At 36.8% G+C, this 22,560-nt stretch overlaps 1 protein-coding gene across 10 annotated transcripts in view; it reads right to left on the reverse strand.

Moving 5' to 3' along the window:
* FGFR2 (fibroblast growth factor receptor 2) overlaps positions 1-22,560 on the reverse strand; it is a 115,673-nt gene that overhangs the window by 62,032 nt on the left and 31,081 nt on the right. For 5 of the 10 annotated variants that reach the window (XM_072624321.1, XM_072624328.1, XM_072624335.1 and 2 more), the window contains exons 3-5: positions 20,095-20,361; positions 18,415-18,489; positions 7,572-7,741 (exon numbers count right to left, since the gene is read on the reverse strand). In XM_072624321.1, coding sequence (XP_072480422.1) covers positions 7,572-7,741; positions 18,415-18,489; positions 20,095-20,361 — 512 coding nt within the window. The remainder of the gene's footprint in view (positions 1-7,571; positions 7,742-18,414; positions 18,490-20,094; positions 20,362-22,560) is intronic. The other 5 variants (XM_072624376.1, XM_072624366.1, XM_072624358.1 and 2 more) reach the window with 2 other exon arrangements.

A 22,560-nucleotide genomic window follows, 5' to 3' on the forward strand; every position in this document is an offset into this window, starting at 1 on the left:
TATTCATAGATTTTACTAAAAAAAAAATTATTTTTTCCTTCTTTTTAAAAAAATTCTTTGCTATAAAGTACCGTTCTTTGGGAAAGGGGAGCAGGAGAGATACAGCTCTAAAAGGTTTCAGAGACTACAGTCAGAATTCTCCTCCCTGAAAGGGGTTCCCCCAGCCTCCAGAGTCGATTGCATGGGGCATAGTTCAGTGATGAAGCCATAGGCGCTACGTCACCAAGTCATGTAATCCATCATTTAGCCATGCTGTAAATGTTCAGTTCTTTGAGCCCTCACTCAAATGTCACTCCCCTAAGCCTTTAATCATCCCTAGTGCCCTTCCCTGGACTCCATCCAAACTGTCAATGTCTTTCTTGCACTTAGATCCAAATTTGGCATCATGTATTCCAAATGGAGTTGAACCCAAACTGCTAAGGGAGGGAATATTATTTTCCTCAGCCGGAGACACTGAACCTTGGCGTATACAGCTTAGTAGATCATTGCCTTTTTTTAACATCACAGCATATGGTAAGCTTGTATGTAGCCTGCTATCCATTATTACATCAAGCTCTCCCTGGGTGTGATTGCATTCCACATGAGTCCCTCCCTCCTAGAACACACACACACACACACACACACACACACACACACACACACACACACACACACACACACACGAGTTTATTTCCTACAGTAGCACTATGGCAATTAAGTTAACACTCATAAATTTCTTATAAGATCATAGGTACATTTACAAAAGTTGGATATTCATAGGTAATCAATAGTACCCCCATGCGGTACCAGGGATCCTTTCCTAACTTTGAGTGACCCGATTTTTGATTCCCTGACCTATCACCAGTATCGATTTTAGTTAGCTATGGCATTTCCCAAATAGATCCCCTTGGAAGTCCTAAACAATGATTATTATTCCTGCCAAGCAAGTATTACACTGGTCATTCCTTAAGGGCCCCAAAGAATGGAGTTCTCATTAATGGGTGAAAATAGAAAAACAAAGGTATTTTAAAAACAACAACATTTAAAACCACACTGCCCCAGCTGTGTGAACTCTTTCAACTTGAAGACAAAATATGTGGCCTAGGCAGGTTTTTCTAAATTCTTCTTCTTCCTTTTTTAGGTCTAAATTCCTTATGAAAGATAAGTAAGATACATTTTAAAAACACCTCTGCATTTTAAAGCATTCTACAGGGAGGGGTTGCTGTCGGGGAAGCCTTCTGGCAGTAACCTCTTTGCTACAGGCCTTCACCACAGGCAGGCCAACTCCAGTAGGCCCAGAATCCACCCGAGTCCCGACTAGGTCCTCCCTACCCCCTCCAAGCCTTAGGGCATGTTATCTTCATTCCTCATCAGCCAGAGGAACTGGACTGAGAAGCACAGGAATTTAAAGAGTGCTCTCAAGAAGCAAGTTTGCAACGTTTTCATATTGAAATTCAAAGAGGGGAAAAATTATTTTTGTCTTCTTAACCAAACACAGATAGAAAATTTGACAAACTACACCTTTTCAGCTAGCATACAAAACCCAAGACAGAAGCAGGGTTTTCTCTGCTTATTTCCCTACGTCTGCTTCTCTTGGTCACACCAATGGGGTCTCTGGAGAAAAATAAGGCATAGCTGAGTCAGTCTGAAAGGACCTGACAGTCACTTAACCAGCTCTGTTAGGAGAGTTAAACTCTGTGATAAATCAATTCACCTCCCTGGGTCTCAGTTTTTTCATCTGTACAATGCAGAGTTTGGATTCAAAGTCTCTTTCAGCTTTAGATCTCTGATTCTATCTTACAATCCTGTGAGGAGGCTGGACTGGATGGTATGTCAGGTTGGATTCCCTCTATACAACTGCAGAACTATAACATAAAAGCACCTGGATAAAAAGTCAATCTCCCAGTTACTTGATCTACACAACATGAAATATTTTCATGCTTCCAAATACCCAGATGTTTGGCAGTACATGGACAAAAACATTCAGATGACTATCACTTTTCATCTGGAGGTTTTCTAATGACGCTAGAAGTCACTTACTGTCTTAGGCCTGCTTACTTCCCCTCTCCCTTCCTCTGTTTTTTTGAGTCAAAGGCTAATGTGGTGTTAGCATAAAACTGGAGGATTCTTTAATTCTCTGTCTAAGTCAGAATGGCAAAAACCAAGATATAATTCAACCCCTATCAGCACTAGAACAAATAAAGTATTATTGAACTGACACCAATCCATGATACTTCATTCATAAATAAGCCATTTTATAGAAGGTTCAAGTTAAAACCCTCACAAATCCTATAGAATAGAAATTACTCCCATTTTGAATGTGTTTAAACAACCTGAACTTATAGTGTATAAAGAGGGTTGGGACAAGGAAACTTATCAAAATGTAGATGTGGAAACAAATGCAGGTTAATGCTTAAACAGTAAGACTGATTGTAGTGGGTTTGCTTTTTAGCAGGTATATACATAGAGCCTGGTTCTGGGGATCCCTGATGCTCACTACTGGCGGAAACGCCTCATTCCATCTGACAAACAACCCTGTTGTTGTTTCAGGAGAGACTAGGTAAGGAACTGTGGATCAGAAAATCACTCGGTACACCAGCCCTCTCTATAGAGAGCTACCTTCCTCAGCCTTCAACTCTCTTTCTCAAAAGGCAGAAAGTGCATGGCATTGACTTCTGAAAAGTGTGTGGCACTGACTTCTGAAAACCTCTACAAAATTGTGCCATGTTAAACAAATGAGTGGAATTTATTTTTCTATTAATTGGTTCACACTCTGATTTTAAGATCGAGAAACTATCCTAAAATTTTCAACTCAGCTCCCAGTTAATCCTAGGATGAACTGAGGGGGGAGGGGAAAGAGAAGCAAAAAGTTGGTCAAGGCTTATCACTAGTGTTAATAGTGTCATTTGTCTGAAAGGGTAAAATCAGAATGGGAAAACAAAGAAATCTTTTTAACTTCCCTTGTTCCATGATCACAGACAGTTAGATGTATGATGAAAACTGAAAGACGGAAAAAGCTAAAGAGAAAGTAGTGTGTTAATATGAGAACTGATGACTTTTTTCCCTTAAAGCTCTAGATTTATTATGCACTTTTGAATTCAAAATGAAATTTGATTAGAAAGGTTTTAGAATAGTATTTCAATCACCTCAAAAATTCAGTTCAGATTAATCTGCCCACAAGGCAATAAATAGGACTTAACTGTGATTAATAGGAAAAGGTGGCATAATGACTGGATTTTCCTCTCTTGTGCCTGAAATAAATAGAGGAAAAAATTGTTTCCGGCTGTTTTATATTATTAAGGAATACCTCAAGTATTTTAATAAAGCATTTTTTTAACCCTGATGTGGAGGGACCAAACAAATACATAAGTCTTACAGTTTGGCTATATATAAAAAACCTTATTTATAGGTCATGACAGATTGTGTGTGTGTAAATATGTATTTAAGCATAATGAAAAGTTGTATGTTTGGGTGTTTATGAGAATCCTTTTCTCCCATTTATCTCAGGCATTGCCTAGCAAGACACTGGGAAAATAAGGTTTAGTAACTCAGACAATTTCTTCATTTTCTGCTGTTACATTATATCAATCAATCACTCTTTTTTTTTTTTTACAGAAACCTAGAATCAAAGAATATAAGAGTTAAAGGAGACATCAGAGGTTGTCTAGTCCAAAGCACACCTGAGTTAAGAATCTACCCTAAAATATCTCAGAAAAGAAGTCAGCCAGTCTCCACTCATATTGGGAATCTAACCACTAGAATTATCTCAAAAAATAAGGCTTTATATTTAAGATTTAAAACTTGCCGAGCTTTGAATGCAATTATTCACCTAGTGTTAGAGCTGAAAAAGATAGAAATTAAAGAAGACCATTAGGGTCTTAACCATTTTTGTCTCATGGATTCTTTTAGCTAGAGAAACATATGACTCCTCAGAATAATGATTTTTTTTTAAAAACAAGTCATAATTCAAGAAAATGGTTAGTTTCAATTAAAGGTAGTGAAAATAAGGATGGGATTTTTTTTTCCCATACAAGTTGAGGGACCTCCCAGGCTAAAGATGCTGATCTAGTCCAATGCCCTCATTTTACAAATGAGGAAACTGAAACTCTAAGAGGTGAAATTACCTCTATGTTACACATTGTTGTCTGGGATTGACTAAAATGTCCATGGATAGCAGTTCCTCAAGTCAACCACACCACTGCAAACCACCCACGGTTTCATCTAAAGTCACATCTTCGTTGGTAGAACATAGAGTTTTAAAGAATTTTGTTTCTTAATCACAGGTAGGTCTGTTTCCTTAGTCAACACAACTGAAATAAAAAAATATGTACATAAGCATCCACTATTTATTTTGAATAAAAGGAGGTTCTTGCCATATTTCTAAACTAGGTTTTGTTTGGGGTTTTGGTTTTTTTTTCCTTAGCTGGTCTTATTTTTCTAACATCTCAAAAGAAGTTGTAAATCGATGGACGGTGGCCAAGTTACCCCACTCATAAAAAGGTGGAAGGTGCTAGGCACAGCTGTGCTGCTAGTGCTCAACCAAAGTTTATGAAGTAAGCAAATTTATAAAGAAACAACCAATGTTTCTTACGGAAACTTTCTAGAAGTTGCTTTCTGCAAATTTACATTTTGGAAAACCTGACATTTTCCTTCCTCATTAAGAGAAAATGGAAAAGAAAGAGCGACTGTGTGAGGAGACTGGGAAGGGAGCAGTTTATATATTACGTGATTATTTTTTTTTTTTAGCTCTGTGCTGACATTCAGCCTGCTGATTTGAAAGAGCCCTCAGCCCTCAAGAATGAAAAATCCTAAATTTTTTATGAGTGTGACCTCAGGCAAGTCACTTAACCACTATAAGCCTCAGTTTCCCTGTCTGCAAAATGAGAAAGTTGCCCTAATGGCCTCTGAGACCTTGTTCAGTCCAGATCCTAAGTAAATTTTTCCTTAAGTGATATTTCTGGAAGAACATGTATTTAAAAGTCAATTTGGATTATAAAAAAAAATAAGAAGATACCAATAAACAAGCAAAAATGGAGTAGATCTAGAGGTAGGCAATTACCCAGGATGGAATTCACAAGAAGACCAACAAGTCACTTTTCATTTTGACCTTCTGTCAAATAACCTATTTTTAATTCTGCTCTCCATGATGTATAGGTATTTTACTCCAGGCAAATCAAATCACATGTGATACAGTGAAGGCTCAAGGCTCCCTATGGACAGTAAACAAACTTTGCCTGGGGTCTATCAATGCCTTGTCCTGGCCCTGGGTGGTGGTGACATCAGCCACTGGGAGCTCCATCCGAAAAAGGACAGTTGAGGAAATAGAAGCCAGAAGAATATGTCTTCACAAAGCAGATGTTTTCTACAAAGGTCTCAACGAATGAGAAAGAACCTTCTCCCCTACCAAGCAACTCAAGTATCACCACTGGAGTTACCTCTACTGCTTTAACTATGTTTGTTACTTAGTTTAATAAACCATTAGGAAGAGTCATACTTCAAATAATACAGTTTTCTTAGAAGATGGGAACATTCTTTCCCTGTCACTTTACCTATGGTCCAAAAGCTCTGGACCCTCAGGAACTTCTAATGTCAGGTATCCAAATGTAATTCCACTTGACCTACAAGACCCAGACAAATACCACCCCCTGTACAAAACGGCCTCTGGTTCCCTCTAGTTAGAAGCAAGCTCCCCTCCCTAGACTATGACACTTCTCTGAGCATTTTGACTCTATTTTGTGACTGCATCCTATAAGTTCTTCAGAAATAGGAACCGTGTTTTATTCTCCTTGGAATCCTCTAGAACCTAGCACAGAATTTTGCACATAGTAGAGATAGGGACTATGTCTGTGATTTCTTTGGTATAAGGAATTCCTAAGTGAGAAAACTCACTTTACTAATACAGGTTGGCACCTTCTTGGCCACTTACAGTCTTAGGGCTTCATAGAGCACTCTAGGGTCACACAACCAATGTGTATCAGAAGAGACACTTCAACTCAAATCTTCCTGACTTCAAGATCAGCTCTCTTTCTGCTACACCATGCTGGTTCATGATAAGCATTCGATAAATACCCATAATAAGATCTGGTACTATGTTATGGGAAATTCTTGTTTTATTCCATAAATTAAAAAAACAAAAAAATTTTAAATACCCACTGAATCAAAATTCCCCAATGTTTGCCAATACTTCCTTCTTAATGACCTTTGGATTCTCCTGGAACAAATATATTTACCCTCTAACAACATCAGCTACATCCATGGATGCCCACTCTTGCCTCTATGCCCTCAAATTTAACTTACCCACTGCTCTTAAGCAAAAGAAACTCTCAGAAAAAAAAAAGCTAAAGAAAAAGTTAAAAAGAAGTCAACAGGAAGCAGAAATCACCATTGTGATCCTGAAACAAAAAACATTTTTGTTGGAACTGTAGCAATGACATCCTTCTCCATCTTATATGTGCCAATATCTAAACAAAATTCTTTTCTGCAAGGTCTTTTGGGCCAAATCAACCACTACTATCTGGCACCTAGGCAGAGACCCTGATTAGCACACTTATGGTTCAAATGCACTGTGAACATTTCAAATTGGCCCATTGTATCCATCTGAAAACACCTCAGATGAGGGGATCACCAAATTTTAATCACCCCAAAGCAAACCATGTCACCTCACTCTGATTTCATAAGAATCTCGGAAGATGGAAGACAAGTATATCAATTCTGACTTCTCTGGTACTTCCTAATAAGTTGGAAAAATTTCAGACTCAAATCCTTCCTCCTAACTCACCTACTATTCATAGTAGAAGGACTATTCTTGTATTTCTCAAATTCTGCTCCATGTTTAGGATTTTATAGACTATAAACTGCACAGAAAACAGACTCTCAACTTTTGACCTTTCTCTTACTAAACTCCTCATAAGGAACAATGTAAATGGTGATTGTGTAGTCCAGGCTATAAACAAGTAAAATCTCCATTTATTTTTTTCTTCTAGATCCCAAGAATTTCTGAAAGTTGAATAAATCATTTAAAAATTTTAACATTTTACCTTGGATTTAAGGTCTAGAGAGGTTGCTGTCATTTCTTTTTAAGTCAGAGTTACTACTTTGCTAAGGCAGCATGGTGAAAGAGAAAGTATGCTGGACTTGGAGCCAGGAAGAGCTAAGTTCAAATCTTACCTGACCTTAATCATTAATAAGGGTATGACCTTGGCCAAGTCACTTAACTCCTTAGCATCCTCATCTGCAAAATGTGGATAACGCATTTGCAGTTCCTTCCTCCTCTGACTTTTGTGTACAGTAAATAAGATCCAAAACACATTTTGTAAATTTTACAGCACTATGTGTCATCAATTACCATTATCCTCATCAAGGAGTATAAACCAGCACCTTTTTGGAGTCCCTGAATCTCCCTGTTCTAATCCACTTCAATGCTTATTTACTCCCAAAAGTGTCCTGAATTTAGTCTGAAATTTGAATCAAATCAATAAAACTATAATCCTTACTTCATTAATAATGAAAAATGATAGGAGTCAGACTCATAGATATATATTTTTTAATTGTTAGTTGTGGAAAAGCTCAAATAAAAAACAAAGATTAATTACCTTATATCCACCAATTCGATGCTCCTGCTTGAATTCTTTTCCATTCTTTAACCATCTCATACTTGGTACTGGATTTCCTCCAGCAGGACAACGAAATTTCACCGTATTAGCTGCTGGGACAGCATGTAACCGTTTTTCCATCTTCTCTGTATGGGTCCAATATGGTGCTCCTGTTGCCAAAAATAATCATTAAAAAAAAGATTTTTTCATCAACTATATTGAAAATTCTCTAGCAAAAAGAAATATGTAACTCACTTATAAATGGCTTAGTATTTATGAAACATTTTAAAATGAAAAGCAATTGTGTGGTATTTACCTTAGGAAAAAATTTTCAAAACTCTACTCAACATAACAAAAGAGAATCATCCCTAGGTAAGCATTTGATTAAGCATCAAAAAACTTGTTTCCAAGCTTTATTTTTACTTTATTGCCAGAAAGACATTTTGAGTTCAAGTATCAATCAATCGAACAAGCATCATGTGTGAGCACTGCGCTAAAGGCAGTGGATACAAAGGAAACGAAAAACTCGTCTCCACACTCAAGGAGTTTATATTCTAATGGAGAAGATACCATGTACTTAAGATTCTTTCAACTTATACAGAGAATAGATACAATGGGGAGAAGGTACTAGTAGGTAGGAACTAGTAAACAGATACTTCAGGGAAGAAAGCAATAGTAGCTAAGGGAACAAGCAAAGGGTTCTTGGAGAAGATAGCTTTTCAGCATAGACTTGAAGGAAGCCAGGGATTCTAAGAGGCATAAGAATATTTTATATGACATACGATTCATGTGTGGTGATATAACACACAACTGCAACTGAGATCTCTGAGGTTATTTTATATAACAACGCCTACTAAATACAAAATCAAAAGGTAATCAGTTTATTCAACTTTCTGCTAAAGTCATGCCCTAAGTAACAGATGATCATCCCACCAATTATTTTTGAAACTTCCCCCAACAAAAATAGTCATAGCCTTTTGATTAGACAAACTTGAATATTATCTCAATAAAAATAAAGACATTTAACCCACTGAGTTTCAAGTCCTCCATTTGTACTAATAAGATACAGATTAAGAGTAGAGGGTTTTATTCTAACACCATTGAGTCCCCCACTCCCATACCCACCATCACCAAATGGTTTTCACAGTTTTATCCTGAGGAGCTGTGTGATGATGCAATCATTAGCGAATGCTACGTGATGCTGCTTTTAATATTATTTTGTGTTGTTCTTTACTTAACTTTTTAATCTTTTTATATCTTGTCTCATGAATAGAAACAGGTTCCTTGAAAGTATGGGCTGAGACATTCTTCGCTGTACCCCACAGACCCTTCCCTTATTTGCTGCTCTCTTCCTATGTCCCCTTCCTCCCACATTCATATTGAAGAACCAATAAATGTTTGTTATTGCTACTGAGAAGAACATGAGTGATCCACAGTGCACATGACCCCAATTAGTAAGTGGGAGTCAGCTAAAATCCGATATTAAATACACAGGGTCTTGCTCAACAGCAACGATGGAGGCAGGTGAACAGCTCCTTTCTAAATTTTGTCTTGTTCTATATGGATGGTTGCACAATGTACCTGAGCATTCTCCTCATTCCTCATCCTCAAAATTAGGAAGCTGGAATCTTCAACATTCAAAACACCCCTACTTCACCAAAGCTCTTGAAATATGGTATAAATGGGAAGTTTTACGTAGGTTATTTATTTATATAGGTTATATATTTTCTTTTTTATCTCTTGACGTATATACATTCGGAACATTAGGTGTCTCACCAGTTATTTATTTGGCTTTATGTACAAAAAAGCAAATGACAGTTGAACTGATTTTTTTCCAAAGAAAACCCTTTGACTGGGTTTCAGATGTCCTTTGCTACTGCATATCTCAAAGGCTGATCAAAGGGTACTTAATTACTACTTATCACTAGGGCCCAGGGGCCTCAAGAGTACAAAGAAGCACCACCATTTTAGGAACTTCATTTATTTTCTATTTATAAATCCTTCTTCTTCTCTTGACCAATAAAGGCATCGATACTTAGAGGAGAGGCCACTGACAGTATGAAATGGATAATTTTTACAAATCTGCCAGGCTAGAAGAATGAATGGTCTCAATATTATCATTTATGTATATACAGAATCCTATTCCTTGAATTAATGAAATTCACACAGGCGTTCTCTCACTTGACTTCAGTTACTACGGAGCTGGGTTTGCTTACTAATAACATACTTAGGTAGCACCTTGCACAAAATGTTCTGGAATCTTCAGTAAAAAATGACTAAATGTAGGATTTAACGAATGAAACCAATCTACTTCCTACTCATCATGCAAAGTATCTTCTTGGTGTGTAAATCAATTGGGCATGATCACTATAAATTGTGCTCTGACCATACTGGCAAGGGATGTCTATATAGACCCTAGCAATGCATACCTTTGTGTTGGCACCCAAGGGATGATTTAAGGACCAGGTTGAAAGAATTCCTTTGGAACTCCTGGCAGGAAGCCATTGCCCTAGAGTAAAATTTCAAATACCATCTAAACTGTACCCATAAAATCTGTTCATGCAAAACAGACATTTATATGTATCCATTGCATATGTGAAACATACTCCACTTACAACTTTAAAGGCAGTAATATTTCTTGGGATGTGGGAGGGTGGGGCACAGAACAAAATATGATCAAGGAAGTAGAAATAGTAATCAAAATGTTAACTTCCCCCCACAACCTGGAATTGATGACTCAATTTAAAGTTATAGCAAGCTAAAACATTTGAGTTTCTCTAGGATGACAGATTGAGCATAGGTAGGGGCCTTGCAAGATGAGCTAGATCAAAACACTTATTTTACAGAGGGGAAAACTAGGACTCACCCCCAGCTCACATAGGTAAAATAGCAGGCCCAGGAAATACGTTTTAGTTAAAAGAGAGGAACCCTATAGCACAGGACCACAGCAACGACATCAGGGACATTAACTATAAACTCTTTCTTTTCCCTACCAAATCCAAACCCTACATCTTTCCTTCCACACATGACTCTAAAGCACCATGGAAACAGGGAAAATCAAACCCTGAATTCTTAGTGAGGTGAGTGCCTCACCAAATCACAGTGCCAGAACCACAGTTCATTCATTTACACAGATTTAGGCCCACAATGGTCAGATTCTGACCCAGTGAACAGAGATTACCCTAAACATGATCCTCCCACAAGGAACATGCAAATCTACAAAAACTATGTGTTTTTCTTATGAGGTTTTCCCTCAGATGTCAAAGTTCACTGGCTTTTGAGAAGTAAGATACCAAAAGAAAGGAAGCATTTGATTATTTTGCAATGCCTTCTTCCTGAAATAAATCAGATTAATGTGGAATTTTTAGTACTCGAAGGATCCAGAAAAATAATTGTACGTTAAGCTTAACCCTGGTTTCTTTTCCTTCATTAGCAGCCTAATGCTCCACTATAAACTCTTTCATTCTTCAAATATTTATAGCAATTCTTCTAGTCAGTCCACACAAAAATCCAGGGGGCCCCCATCGAATTAAAGTACAGCTGGCAAGAAACAGAACAGATTTTTTAACTAGCTCCTTCTTCTAACTAAAGAACATGATTCACAACTAAGTCATGGGCACAGTATAAAGTGACTTTTTTGCTTTATGAAAAAGCAAGTTGGTTTAAAAGTCAGAGAATTGTAAAAGCATCAACTATTTTCAATGATAGGTTAAAAAAGAAACCTTCCACATAGTAGGTTCTCAAATATTGACTGACTGATAACCCTATTTAAAATGAAAATATACCAAGAAAATGGCAGTGTGTTTGAAATGAGTCATATAAGCATCTTTTACAGTTCTGCTTTCCCCAGGTTAATAGTACTATAGTGAGGAAAAGGCATTCTGAATGCATTTAATTGGAGAAAATATAGTATAAATTTACATCAGTGAATTATGATTTCATCAGTATAGAAATCCCCTCCTCCACTGCAGATCACAACAACTAAGGTGACTTTGTAAGTAATATTTTTAAGATTCTTCAGAGACATTAATAAACATCTTGCCCATGAGCTGATCAGCGTCAGAGGCGACTCCAAATCTCACGTTCTCTCCATCTTGTACTCTACTTCCCCATACACTAGACCTGTGACTTCATTAATATAAGGAAAGTAAAGATGAGGCAGATAGGTACCCCCCACACACCCCAAGAGTTGACCAGAGCATTTGAGATTGTAATGGATTTGCCCAAAGTCACACAGCCAATGTGTGTCAGAGGTGAAACTTTTGAACTTGGGTCTTCCTGGTCCCAAAGCTATTTCCATCTCCACTAAGCCATGCCTCCTCTCATATGATATGAAACTTAAAATGAATGATGATAAGGCATCTGGTAGATCAAAATCATGTCCTCTTAACCAATAAAATAATAATGAACAAGTTGAAGAAATAGTATACATAATAGCAATTAATGTCCTTATGTACCTGTGTAAGCCAGTTCATCGATACTTTTTGCATCAACAGGGATGTGTGAATTAGGTATTTGTTTTTAGGTTCCGTAGTAAAAATCCTCCTAAACCTCAGCTTCTTAAATGCATATATTTTATATTTACACCATAGGCCAAAACAGCCCTTGAAACATAACAATTATATATAATAAAAATCTGACATTACATGGCTGGCCTGTGATGGTAAGGGTTGGTTCAGTCATCTAGCACCAATATTATATATGGTTTTTCCTGACCTATAAAGTGAAACATGCACTTACATCTAATAAGTGTATGGGCTGCTGTGACTGCCTCTACAGTATACTTTTACACCTTCTTGGGCAATCCTGCATTTTAGTATTTATATTCTACCCTAAGGACACTCAGATTGTCTACTACACTCAGCAGAAAGGGGGGAGGGGAAAAACCTAGTAGTTAATAGCCAAAATCAGAGAATGTTAAGGCTGGGAAGGGCTAAAGGGATTTTCTATTCCAACGCCCACATTTTACAGATGAAGTCCAGAAGGGCTAACGTGAGGTCCCACAAGTCTAGTTAGTCATAGACCTGGGACTAGGAAAATCACTAATGGGGGCAGCAGAATGGAATGGACAGACCATTGAATATGGGCACATATCCCAGCTCTGCTAACTGAGGGTGCTTGGGCAAGTCACTGAACCTCAAATTCCAGCACATAGCACGATGCCTGGGACATAGCAGGAGCGTAATAAAAACCTGTTGATTGATTGATTGGTTGGTTTCTACTATAAAACAAGGAGGTCAGACTGAATGATGTTTAATGTCTCTTGCAGCTTGAAATTCTATGCTCTCCTGACTCTCTGCCCAATGCTCTTCCAACATTCCACGCTGCCCTTTGAACTCTCCCAGGGTAATTAAGTCAAAACTTACAGATTTATGTCTGCTAGAAGTCGGTGCCTGCCAACTCTTTTTCTTCAATTGATGCAAAACAAAAACAAAAACAAAAAACCACAAATCTCTGCTTCTGGATCAAGTTCTCAAACTCCCAGTACTATCACCAATGCTTCTGTGTTTGGCAAAATTCATAACTAAGTCATTTTTAAATTGCACTAATGTACAATGAAATTTCATGCAGTACATGAAAACCCTTTTGTACTTAAGGAAAACTCATTCTTAGTGAGTTAATCACGCACTTTCAAGATATACCCGTTATCTTCGTATGTTCACAGGTCACCATACAGTAAGAGAAAGAGGAAGGAAGCACACAGCACAGCACAGCACAAATATCTTACTGACCAGGGAGGCACATGATTAAAGATGCATTCAAACTAATCAGCCGGGTTTTGTCCCTGTGAAGTATAATAAACCAACTTGTCCCACTAATTCCCCCTAGGGACTTAGCAATGTCTGCCTCCACAGGGGGAAAATCTACAAATTATCTCTGCTGTGTGATTAGTAGAGAAGACTTCAAAAAGAAAACTAACCCCCATTTGTTTACTCTAACTGCATCAGTGGGCTTTCTCATGAAACAGCAAAACAAAATTTTAATTATGCAACAAATTTCAAATAAATAATAGTGTACCACATTTTTAAAAGAAAAAGTCTGGTGGATATCACCAAGAAATTCACAATTATAAATCTGGGTATATTTTCCTACCAAGTTAATATCCCAGTTGGAAAAAAGTTGTCTGAATAATCAGTTCATTAACCAATGAAACGCAACTGGGATCTCAGTATGGATTTTGGAGCTATCTTATTCATGAACAAAAAATAAAACAAACCCTTTCCCTGGCCTTTGTTGTCTAGTGGTAACTACAGTGACCTAGAAGTAAGTTAAAAATGAAAACCTGATGTGTTTTCTTGCCTTCAGTGGTACCCTAAAAAGCGCAAAGGTCTGATATTTCAGTACTTTCAGCATCATTCCTTGGTGGTTAGACAGCCAACTTTAGCTGCTGTTAATTATGTCCTTTAAAATTAAGACTCTGGAAATACTAATCACTTCAACAAAAACTGGAAGTAATTTTAAAAAATCACTTTCAGATAACTAGGTGAAACAAACAAGGAAGAATGTTTCCTTGTTTGCTGATGAGTAACCTATTAAGATACCTAGCTCATGATAAAAGAAGAACATGGGGTTTTTTTCAGTCATCCTTTCAAAAACTAAAAAATGAACTCTGAACTTTCCAGTCTCTTTAACTAGATACATTTCAGAAATCAGTGAATGAAGTTGCAAGTTTGAGTCCAAAAGAATCTGTTCCACTAAAAAGCATATACAGTAATCATGATTTCCTGGCAGGAAAGATGGTAATGACATCACAGGCTTATTCAATGAGAGAGAGAGAGAGAGAGAGAGAGAGAGAGAGAGAGAGAGAGAGAGAGAGGAAGCTAGTTAAGATATGAAATCATAAACTATTGAATAGCTAGAAAAAGACCTAAGAATGCCCCCAACATTTGGGGCTACAACACTGATTTAAAAATAAACTGGGCAATCAATGAAACCTGTTCCACATTATGAACACAAATCTGAACATTGTTATTTCTGCAAAAGAGGACAGATTTGTTGTCTTTGCGCCATCAGTCATAAATATCTCCTCTGTTCAATTATAGTTTTCTGTAAGAATTGTTTAAATCATTCAAGACTGTTGAATTTGTATACATAGTCAAAATCCCAACGAGAATTTGACCTTTGTTATAGGAGAGAGGAATTTCCATTAAAATTACTGCTCCAATGTCTCATCATGGCACACAAATGATGCTTGGCTCCTGAGGACTGTGCCAAAGGAATATAGGTTCTAACAGGTCTTCTGAAACAAGAAAGGCTTCATAAATAGTCCCAGTGGTGGACTGCAAGTCTTATCACTCAAAGTCCAGCCTAAATTTATAGAGGTTCAGCACCATATGACCTAGCAACAAATTTTTTGGCCAGGATAGTTTTCAGAGAAGTTTCCTAATTCCCTAAGCCCACACCACCAAAATCACAGATCCCTGAACATAAACATGCCAGTGGAGTCTAATTCAATGACTGAGAACTTTTATTATTAAGGAATTGTCTTAATTAGCAAACATTAGTTCTGAAACTGATTGTATAAATATCTCATCATGGAGTAAAGATAATTCAGGGTCTTCAAAGACCATGCCAGCCTTACTTAAGCTCCAGAAGGTCCTATGAAAGCAGTAAACCCTCAAGTACATGCCTGGAAATGAATTATCATCCAAGGATCAGCCTAGTTACAAAGTTCATCACTAGACTCACTAGAGAGAGATGAATTTTTTGGCCACAGGAGCTCCAAAAGATCATGGACACTCTACTGAGGTCCCTAGAACTTGGTAGAGATCTGCACTTGTGGAGGAACTGACACAGGGGTGGAGAACCTGCAGCCTCCAGGCCATAGGTGGTCCTCTATATCCTCAAGTACAGCCCTTTGACTGAACCCAAACTGGACTCCAGGCCCCAGGTTCCCCTCCCCTGTCCCATAACATTGAAATCAACTCACGAGTCATAAACTTTTTTACATCAGAAATTATTTCATTTTTTTCCCTTGTCTCTCCAATACCCGTAAGTGCTTAACAAATGCTTATTGACTATCTGAGCATTTTTAAATAAGTATTTGGTAAGCGTGCTTTTTAAATTGTTTTGAAGACATATGTAAAGATTCTTTTAATAACAGTCTTTTCTTCAGTAATTATACTGCTATCGCCGTATTTGGACTCTGACACCACAATCCTTGATACAACAAGTATGCTTCTTAAAAGATGTATTATTCTCTCTGAAAGAAACTGAGATTTTGAAATAAAATTCTACTAGGCAGGCATTTCTTATACTCAGTCACCTTCTCTAATAATTAAACTAGATTATACTACATGGCCTTCTCTAATAATTAAACATCAAAACAACTTTAAATGTCCTTAATGTGATAATGAGGGGGGGAAAATTACATAATATTCAAGCCTGAAGGTAAACTGCTCTGAGGTTCCTCCAAAAAGGAAGACACATGATTCCTATACCAATTCCAAATCTTTACAATGAACAATGGTTTCACTGGCTCATTTCATCTATGCAGGAAAAAGGGGGATAAAATAATACAGGATGTATTTTCAAACAATCCAAAAATTTTCAGGGAATCAATTTGGCTGCATGGGTATAACCTGGTGACCAAAAATGCAAGGAGTCAGGCCTTTTCTGTGGTTTTCCTGATTAGTCGATCAATGCAATGGTCACTTAAGGTGCTGAAAATCTGTTTTAATGGCAACATCTTTTTGTCAGTCTTGTCAATTATCCTTGCTATCACATTCCTTTGTCAGTGTAACCTACAGCTGCTCAGTCTCAAACACTTCAGGCTGCACCTGTGAATCAGGCTGGCTTAATCACACCAGCAGATGGTCGAGGCCAAACAGTCAGCTAAAAACTTGTATCATCTTAAATAGCACCTCAAGTGCAAAACATGAGTGGTTACGTACACCAGTGTCTAACTTACAGCTACCTAACACCAAGCAAGTCCATTTCACATACACACCCAGCAGTAACTTCCTATAACATCCTGTTCGTAGGGGAAAAAAATAGTTCGATAAATACTGTGATGTAGGCATTTCTGTTTAACAGAATTATCTACTCACTAGGTCTTTTAGCATCAACCACATGATGATCATTGATGGTCATAATGATGACCTTAGGGAACGAAAAAAAAATAGGGACACGTCTCATAAATTGATCACAGCTTGGTTCCATGTTTTTGACATAATATTAATGTTAATTGTACTTAATTATATCCTAATTGTTTTTTTAAAAATCCTTATAATTCTGAATAGTACATGTAAAAATATCCTATCAAGCTAAATATGATTAATCAGAACTCCCTATCCTCTTTATATAGGGGATATAACAATATATATAGGGATAGCCCCTATATTTAGGGGATATAACAAAGAGTTTGTTGTGTTTTATTTTGATTTTAAGAATCTAGCATGCAACCAAGTGCAAAAGTTTCAATGAGTTCTGATTTAATGTTATATTTTTTGCCTTTATATAAAAAATAGAGAGAATAATTATCTTTTGTGACTTTCTGTATCTTTTGCAAAACTATAGTTGAAGGTACTCTTGACTGTACATAGGTTTGATTACTACAAGTCCCTTACATAGGCAGCTACCCAAAAAATTCCTGCACGAGGTCAATTCTAGAGAAAAGTTTGTATTTACAGAAGAATAAAACTTTGTTTTGCCAAAATTTTTTAAAAATCACATACTCTTTTATTTTGTCTTAATTATACAAAAACTTAAACCCAAACAGTCTAATTTTGAAAATCATCTTAATCTTGAGTGCCTGGTTCACATCTACTCCCTCAGATTTCTTTAGATAGTCCCTATCTCTGTTGTGTTTTTATCCTTAACTATCACACTTTGTTGTGTTTAACCTTAAACTATCTTGTAGGAAAATGGAGTAAAACTACTAAAAAAAAACCCAAATAATTACATTATTATGCTCCTAATATTTCTAAATTATTATGTCCAAAATAAGCAAGGAAAAACCTAGCAAACAGTCAAGTTTTTAAAATATTCTCATACTGTCATGAAAAAATCAAATATTATCTATTTGTCTCCCCCAGAAGCTGATCTATTTACATATACTTTTAAACAGTTTTTTAACAGAAATTTGTTAGTAACCCTATTTGCTCATTCTAGCTTTTCAAAAAAATCTTGCCTACAATGCAGTACCATACATAACCATAGCTCTGAATTACCATAAGATCAGTTAAAGACTGTGGTGTACTACAGTGCTTCTTAAACTGTGGGCCATGGTCCCAGATGGGATCATGAATGAGAAGTTTAAGAAGCCATAGTGTTTAGGATAGGGAGCAGGCTTAGTAGTAAGAAAATCCTGACATGAACTGGCAATGTGATCCTGGGTGGGTAATTTAACCTTCAATACCCCAGGCAACCACAGAAAACTTAAAAGTATAAAGTAGGTGCAGATCCACCCATTGGTAGAGACAGAAGGAGTTGATTCACCATCATTAGTTCCCTATACCAATGAAAGTCAAGTCAAGTCAAAAGTGAAGGGAAAAAAAACCAATGACCAGAAAGGTCAACTGTAGCTCAATAGTTTCATGTCTTCTTCTGCTTTCTTGCTTAGTGAGGCTTCAAATATGCAAAGTCATAGAAAAGAAGGAACGAAAGCAGAAAGACGAAGGGTTTCCATAGGAAGGAAAGTAGCTACTCACACCCAAAAAAAGGACAAATGAGAGAGAAAGGTAGATAGAACACTTAGTTTATTTTCAAGTTTGAAAGTCAAGAAAACAGACATACAATGGGGAAAGGACACTGGATGTTAACAGTTGGCGTTAAGAAAGGTTAGAATCATGCATTTCCCACGTGACTCTACAGCCACCTCCAGAGGTTTCTTGTTACTTACTCATGTTATTGTTATCATTGACAAAATCCTCCGAGCCTTCGTTGTCATCTTCATCATCTCCTGAGGCAATGGCATCTGCAGTCAAAAGAACATGTTTACCTAAAATTTCTGTAGAGTAACATGCCATGATTTTCTACATTTTAGATTTTGAGGGTCAAAAAGAAGCGCAACTCAAAAAGAATCTAATAATGATGGGTGGTCTGGGGTTTAAATTTTCTATTTGTATATTATTTAGTCTACATTATGACCTTCAGTTTCCTTTCAGTTCAAAAACTTTTCATCATCTATAAAATGAGGATATTAATATTTGGATTAACTCTCTTATAGGTTTGTTTGAAGAACTTTGCAAACCTAAAAGTTCTATAGAAGTATGAATTATTATTTTAAGAGATTAATCAAAAACAGATTTTTAAGGATCAAATAGTATTAAAAATATGTTGGTGAGTTTATGAATAGTATAAAATTGAAGCATTTTTTCTAATGTGATTTTTAAAGGGTTACTTTCTTAGGAAAGTATTAAGGTAATAATCCCTAATAAAATATTATTCCATTTGCAACCCTTGGACCACTTAACAATAAGAAAATAATATTTATAATGATTTTATTTGAAAATTCTCATTTTATTTATAAACTTTTGTGCTTCTCATGTGCACATATGTTATATTCTGTATAAAGTTGTTTGCAAACATCTCCCACACTAAATTATAAAATCTTTGCGGGCAGGGTGGTATTCACCTTTGTATTTCTCTCATAGTTCTACAAAGTCCTTTATCCATGGTACATGATTTTGAATGTTTTTGAGTTGAATTGAACTGAACTAGATTTTGCAGAAGGAAAGCTAGCTAAAGGCCAGGAATCTCTAAAGTAGATAAATTTCTAAACTATACTTTACAAACCACAAATGGCAATTATCTAAAGACACACGTATGTGTGTCTGTCTGTATATGTGTGTGTGTGTATATACATTATATAAAATATATGTGCATACATACCTACACATATATTTATGTGTGGATATAGATATACACATATACATATATACATATTTCCTCAAGACAATCCACTTTCACATGAATGCAATATGCATGTCTACATATATAGGCATATATGTGTATATACCTACATAGACATATATCAATATGTATGTGTGTGTATACACATACAGTGGTATATATGTATATGTAATATATATATGCATATATATTACATATACATATGCCTACATACATACACACACACATAATGGCATTCATGTGAAAATATATGGTCTTGAGGAAATTACTTATTGTGTGAACCTTACAGTTTTTAAAGAATTTCCTCTTTGGAAAAAGCTGCACATAGAGGCTTAGAGATTTCATATGTAATCCCCATTATCTAGCCTTCTTTGAGCAAGGAAATGTTGGTGCTGCTAGTGATTTTTATAATAAAAAATTCTTAATTAATTTTTTAAATGTTCTCCAATTCTCCAAACACTGATCAGGAGCCTACTAGATTGAAGACACTATGCTTATCACACCAAAGTATTTCAAAGCAGGATTAACAAAAATCTGCCAAGCTGTATACATGGCTTCCAATTACCAAAGATTTCACGGAGATCTGACTTTGCTCCTTCTACAATGAAATTTGACAGCAAAGTTGCTTATGGGTGTGTTTTTAAAACATCATCTAGGGTCAACTCACCTGTAACATTGACCATGAAGTACAAGGTTTCACTGTCTACAGTCCTAGCAGCTGTGCAAGCATAGAGGCCGGAATCTCTAGGAATGGCACCTTTAATCTGCAAGTATTCCCCAAATAGAACTGTTCTATTGTTGGGCCCCAATTGTACCCCATCCTTAGTCCAACTGATCAAGATGGCGTCTTTCAACAGGCAGCGTAATTCAAGGGGCTCTCCTGGCAGAACAGCATATACATCTGGCTGAGAGATTTGGTATTTGGTTGGCGGCTCTGCAAAAGTGGGAGAAAGGACATAGAAAGAAGAAGGAGGGAAAGGAGAGAATTTCCAACAAAGGTCAGTGGAGGCCCATTTCATCCCAAGAGTTGTGATTATTGTATTGCAAATTCCCGCTGGCTGTCAATCAGCCTGCCTCTCCCAGCATCCCACAGGAGTCAAAGTTAGAAAATAGTCTATCACATAGTAGATTTAATATTTAAAGTGTGAACCCAAAGAAAGAACCCAGCAGAAGCAGCTTTTCCTACAGTTTCCTCATGGCCTAGTGACAGCTTTAAAAAAAAAAATAATAAAAAGACACTAGATGAACATTGTAGTGGGTATGTAATCCAAAAGTCACTAATATATTATATGATACCTGGGAAAAGGTGATTATTGGAAGTTGTCACTAAAAAATTTCAATTCTACAAATAAAAATTCTTATACATGTTGACTGAGAAGCAATGGGAGGGTTGGATTTTAAATCAGAAAATTTCCATTCAAATTATGATTCTGCCAGACATGTGGCAAGTGGACAGAGTCCTGAACCTCGAGTCAAGAAGACCTGAGTTCAAAAGCAGCCTCAGACCTCAAAAGCTGTGGGACTCTGGGCAAATCACTTAACCTTGGTTTTCTCATCTGTAAAACAGGGACAAAAATAACTCCCAGGGATCATGTGAGGATAAAATGAAGTAATCTTTGTGTGGAGCTTTGCAAACCCTAAAGCACTCTATATGCCAGTGATTAGTATTATTACTACTACCTCATGTCACCTGGAGAAAGTCATTTAATTTCTCTGGGTCTTGGTTTCCTCATTTGTAAATATAAAGGGCTAAACAATCTTATCTCCCTTCTAGCTTGAAATCCATGAACTAATCATTAATGATGAGCCTAACCTGGGAAAAAGCAATGGGAAAGCATATTATATGCAATGAGCTTTGACGAGTGCCCAGTATGAATACCATGAATTGTGCCACATATCCCGTGACAGGAAAAAAAAAACAATCACAGCTTTGAGAATGGATGCAAATTTGTGCAGGCATCACAAGGCGATTGCTGTTTCCAAATCCTCAATGAAAGCACAACACTATTTGAAAAGATTCAAATACACTCTCATCATGGAGTTAGTTTCATTCCTAAAGGGATACAGCTGGTTCATGCATGGATCTTTATAAATCATCACCATCATGATACACTTACTTACTGACCCCTTGACACGTGTGTGCACTGTTAGGTTATGGGAATGTATAATGTATATATGGTACAAGGAGAAGACCTCTAGACTTGAAATCAGAAGAATTCATTTAGCTCTTGGCTCAGTTACTTCCTACCCATGTGACATTGGGCACATAACAAACTCTCAGGGTCATGGTTTCCTCATTTGTAAAATAAGATGGTTGGATGACATGACATTGAGGATCCCCTTTGAACTCCTGATTCTATGGGAACCTTCGTCTTCAAGGGGGTTTATAAACAAATGGTAGAGACAGAAAATATAGTTTAAAAGAGAAGAAGCAACATAGGATTACATCCCCTATGTCAAATGAAATTTGAGTTCTGGATGATCCATTCATCTAGTGTCTTAAACTTGTGGAGGGGAAGTGTACTCCAGAAGGCTGCTTATAAATAAGATATTGGTTATATCATCTCAAAGCCTACTCAGAGAAATTCATTTAACTCATAATATAGCCAAAATAGAATGCTAATAGTAATAGCCTACCTCTAAGTCCTCCCTGAGATCATGGTAATAGAGGGTGCAGCCATGACAAAAAAAAGAATAGTGTTTTTCCCCTTTTCTGGTCCCTGAAGTAATTGAAGTCTATCTTTGGCCCACTCCTGAAGGTCCATTTCAATACCCTTCTCCTCCTTACCCTAAGATCAGAGTATACAGGATATTAATTCTCTTAATTTGATTCAATTCCACAAACATTTATGAAGAGCCTACTACACGCATTATTAGACCTGGCTTTTGAAAGTTCCTTTACACTTATTTCTCCACTACCTGGGCCACCATTTCTTTGTTGTCTGTCTCCTTCCTAATACATTTCAAACCTTCCCAGATCCAATTTCTATGTTGTATGCTGTCAATTCCTTAATCTTTCTCATACCAACCTAGAAGGGGGATAAAAAAGTAGAATCTACACACAGAAACTTATGACTATGAGGTTCAATGGGCATGTTCAGCAGACAAGACTTAGTAAACTGTGATGGGAATG

The sequence above is a fragment of the Notamacropus eugenii genome, chromosome 1 (genome assembly GCF_028372415.1).
Source record: "Notamacropus eugenii isolate mMacEug1 chromosome 1, mMacEug1.pri_v2, whole genome shotgun sequence".
NCBI lineage: Eukaryota > Metazoa > Chordata > Mammalia > Diprotodontia > Macropodidae > Notamacropus > Notamacropus eugenii.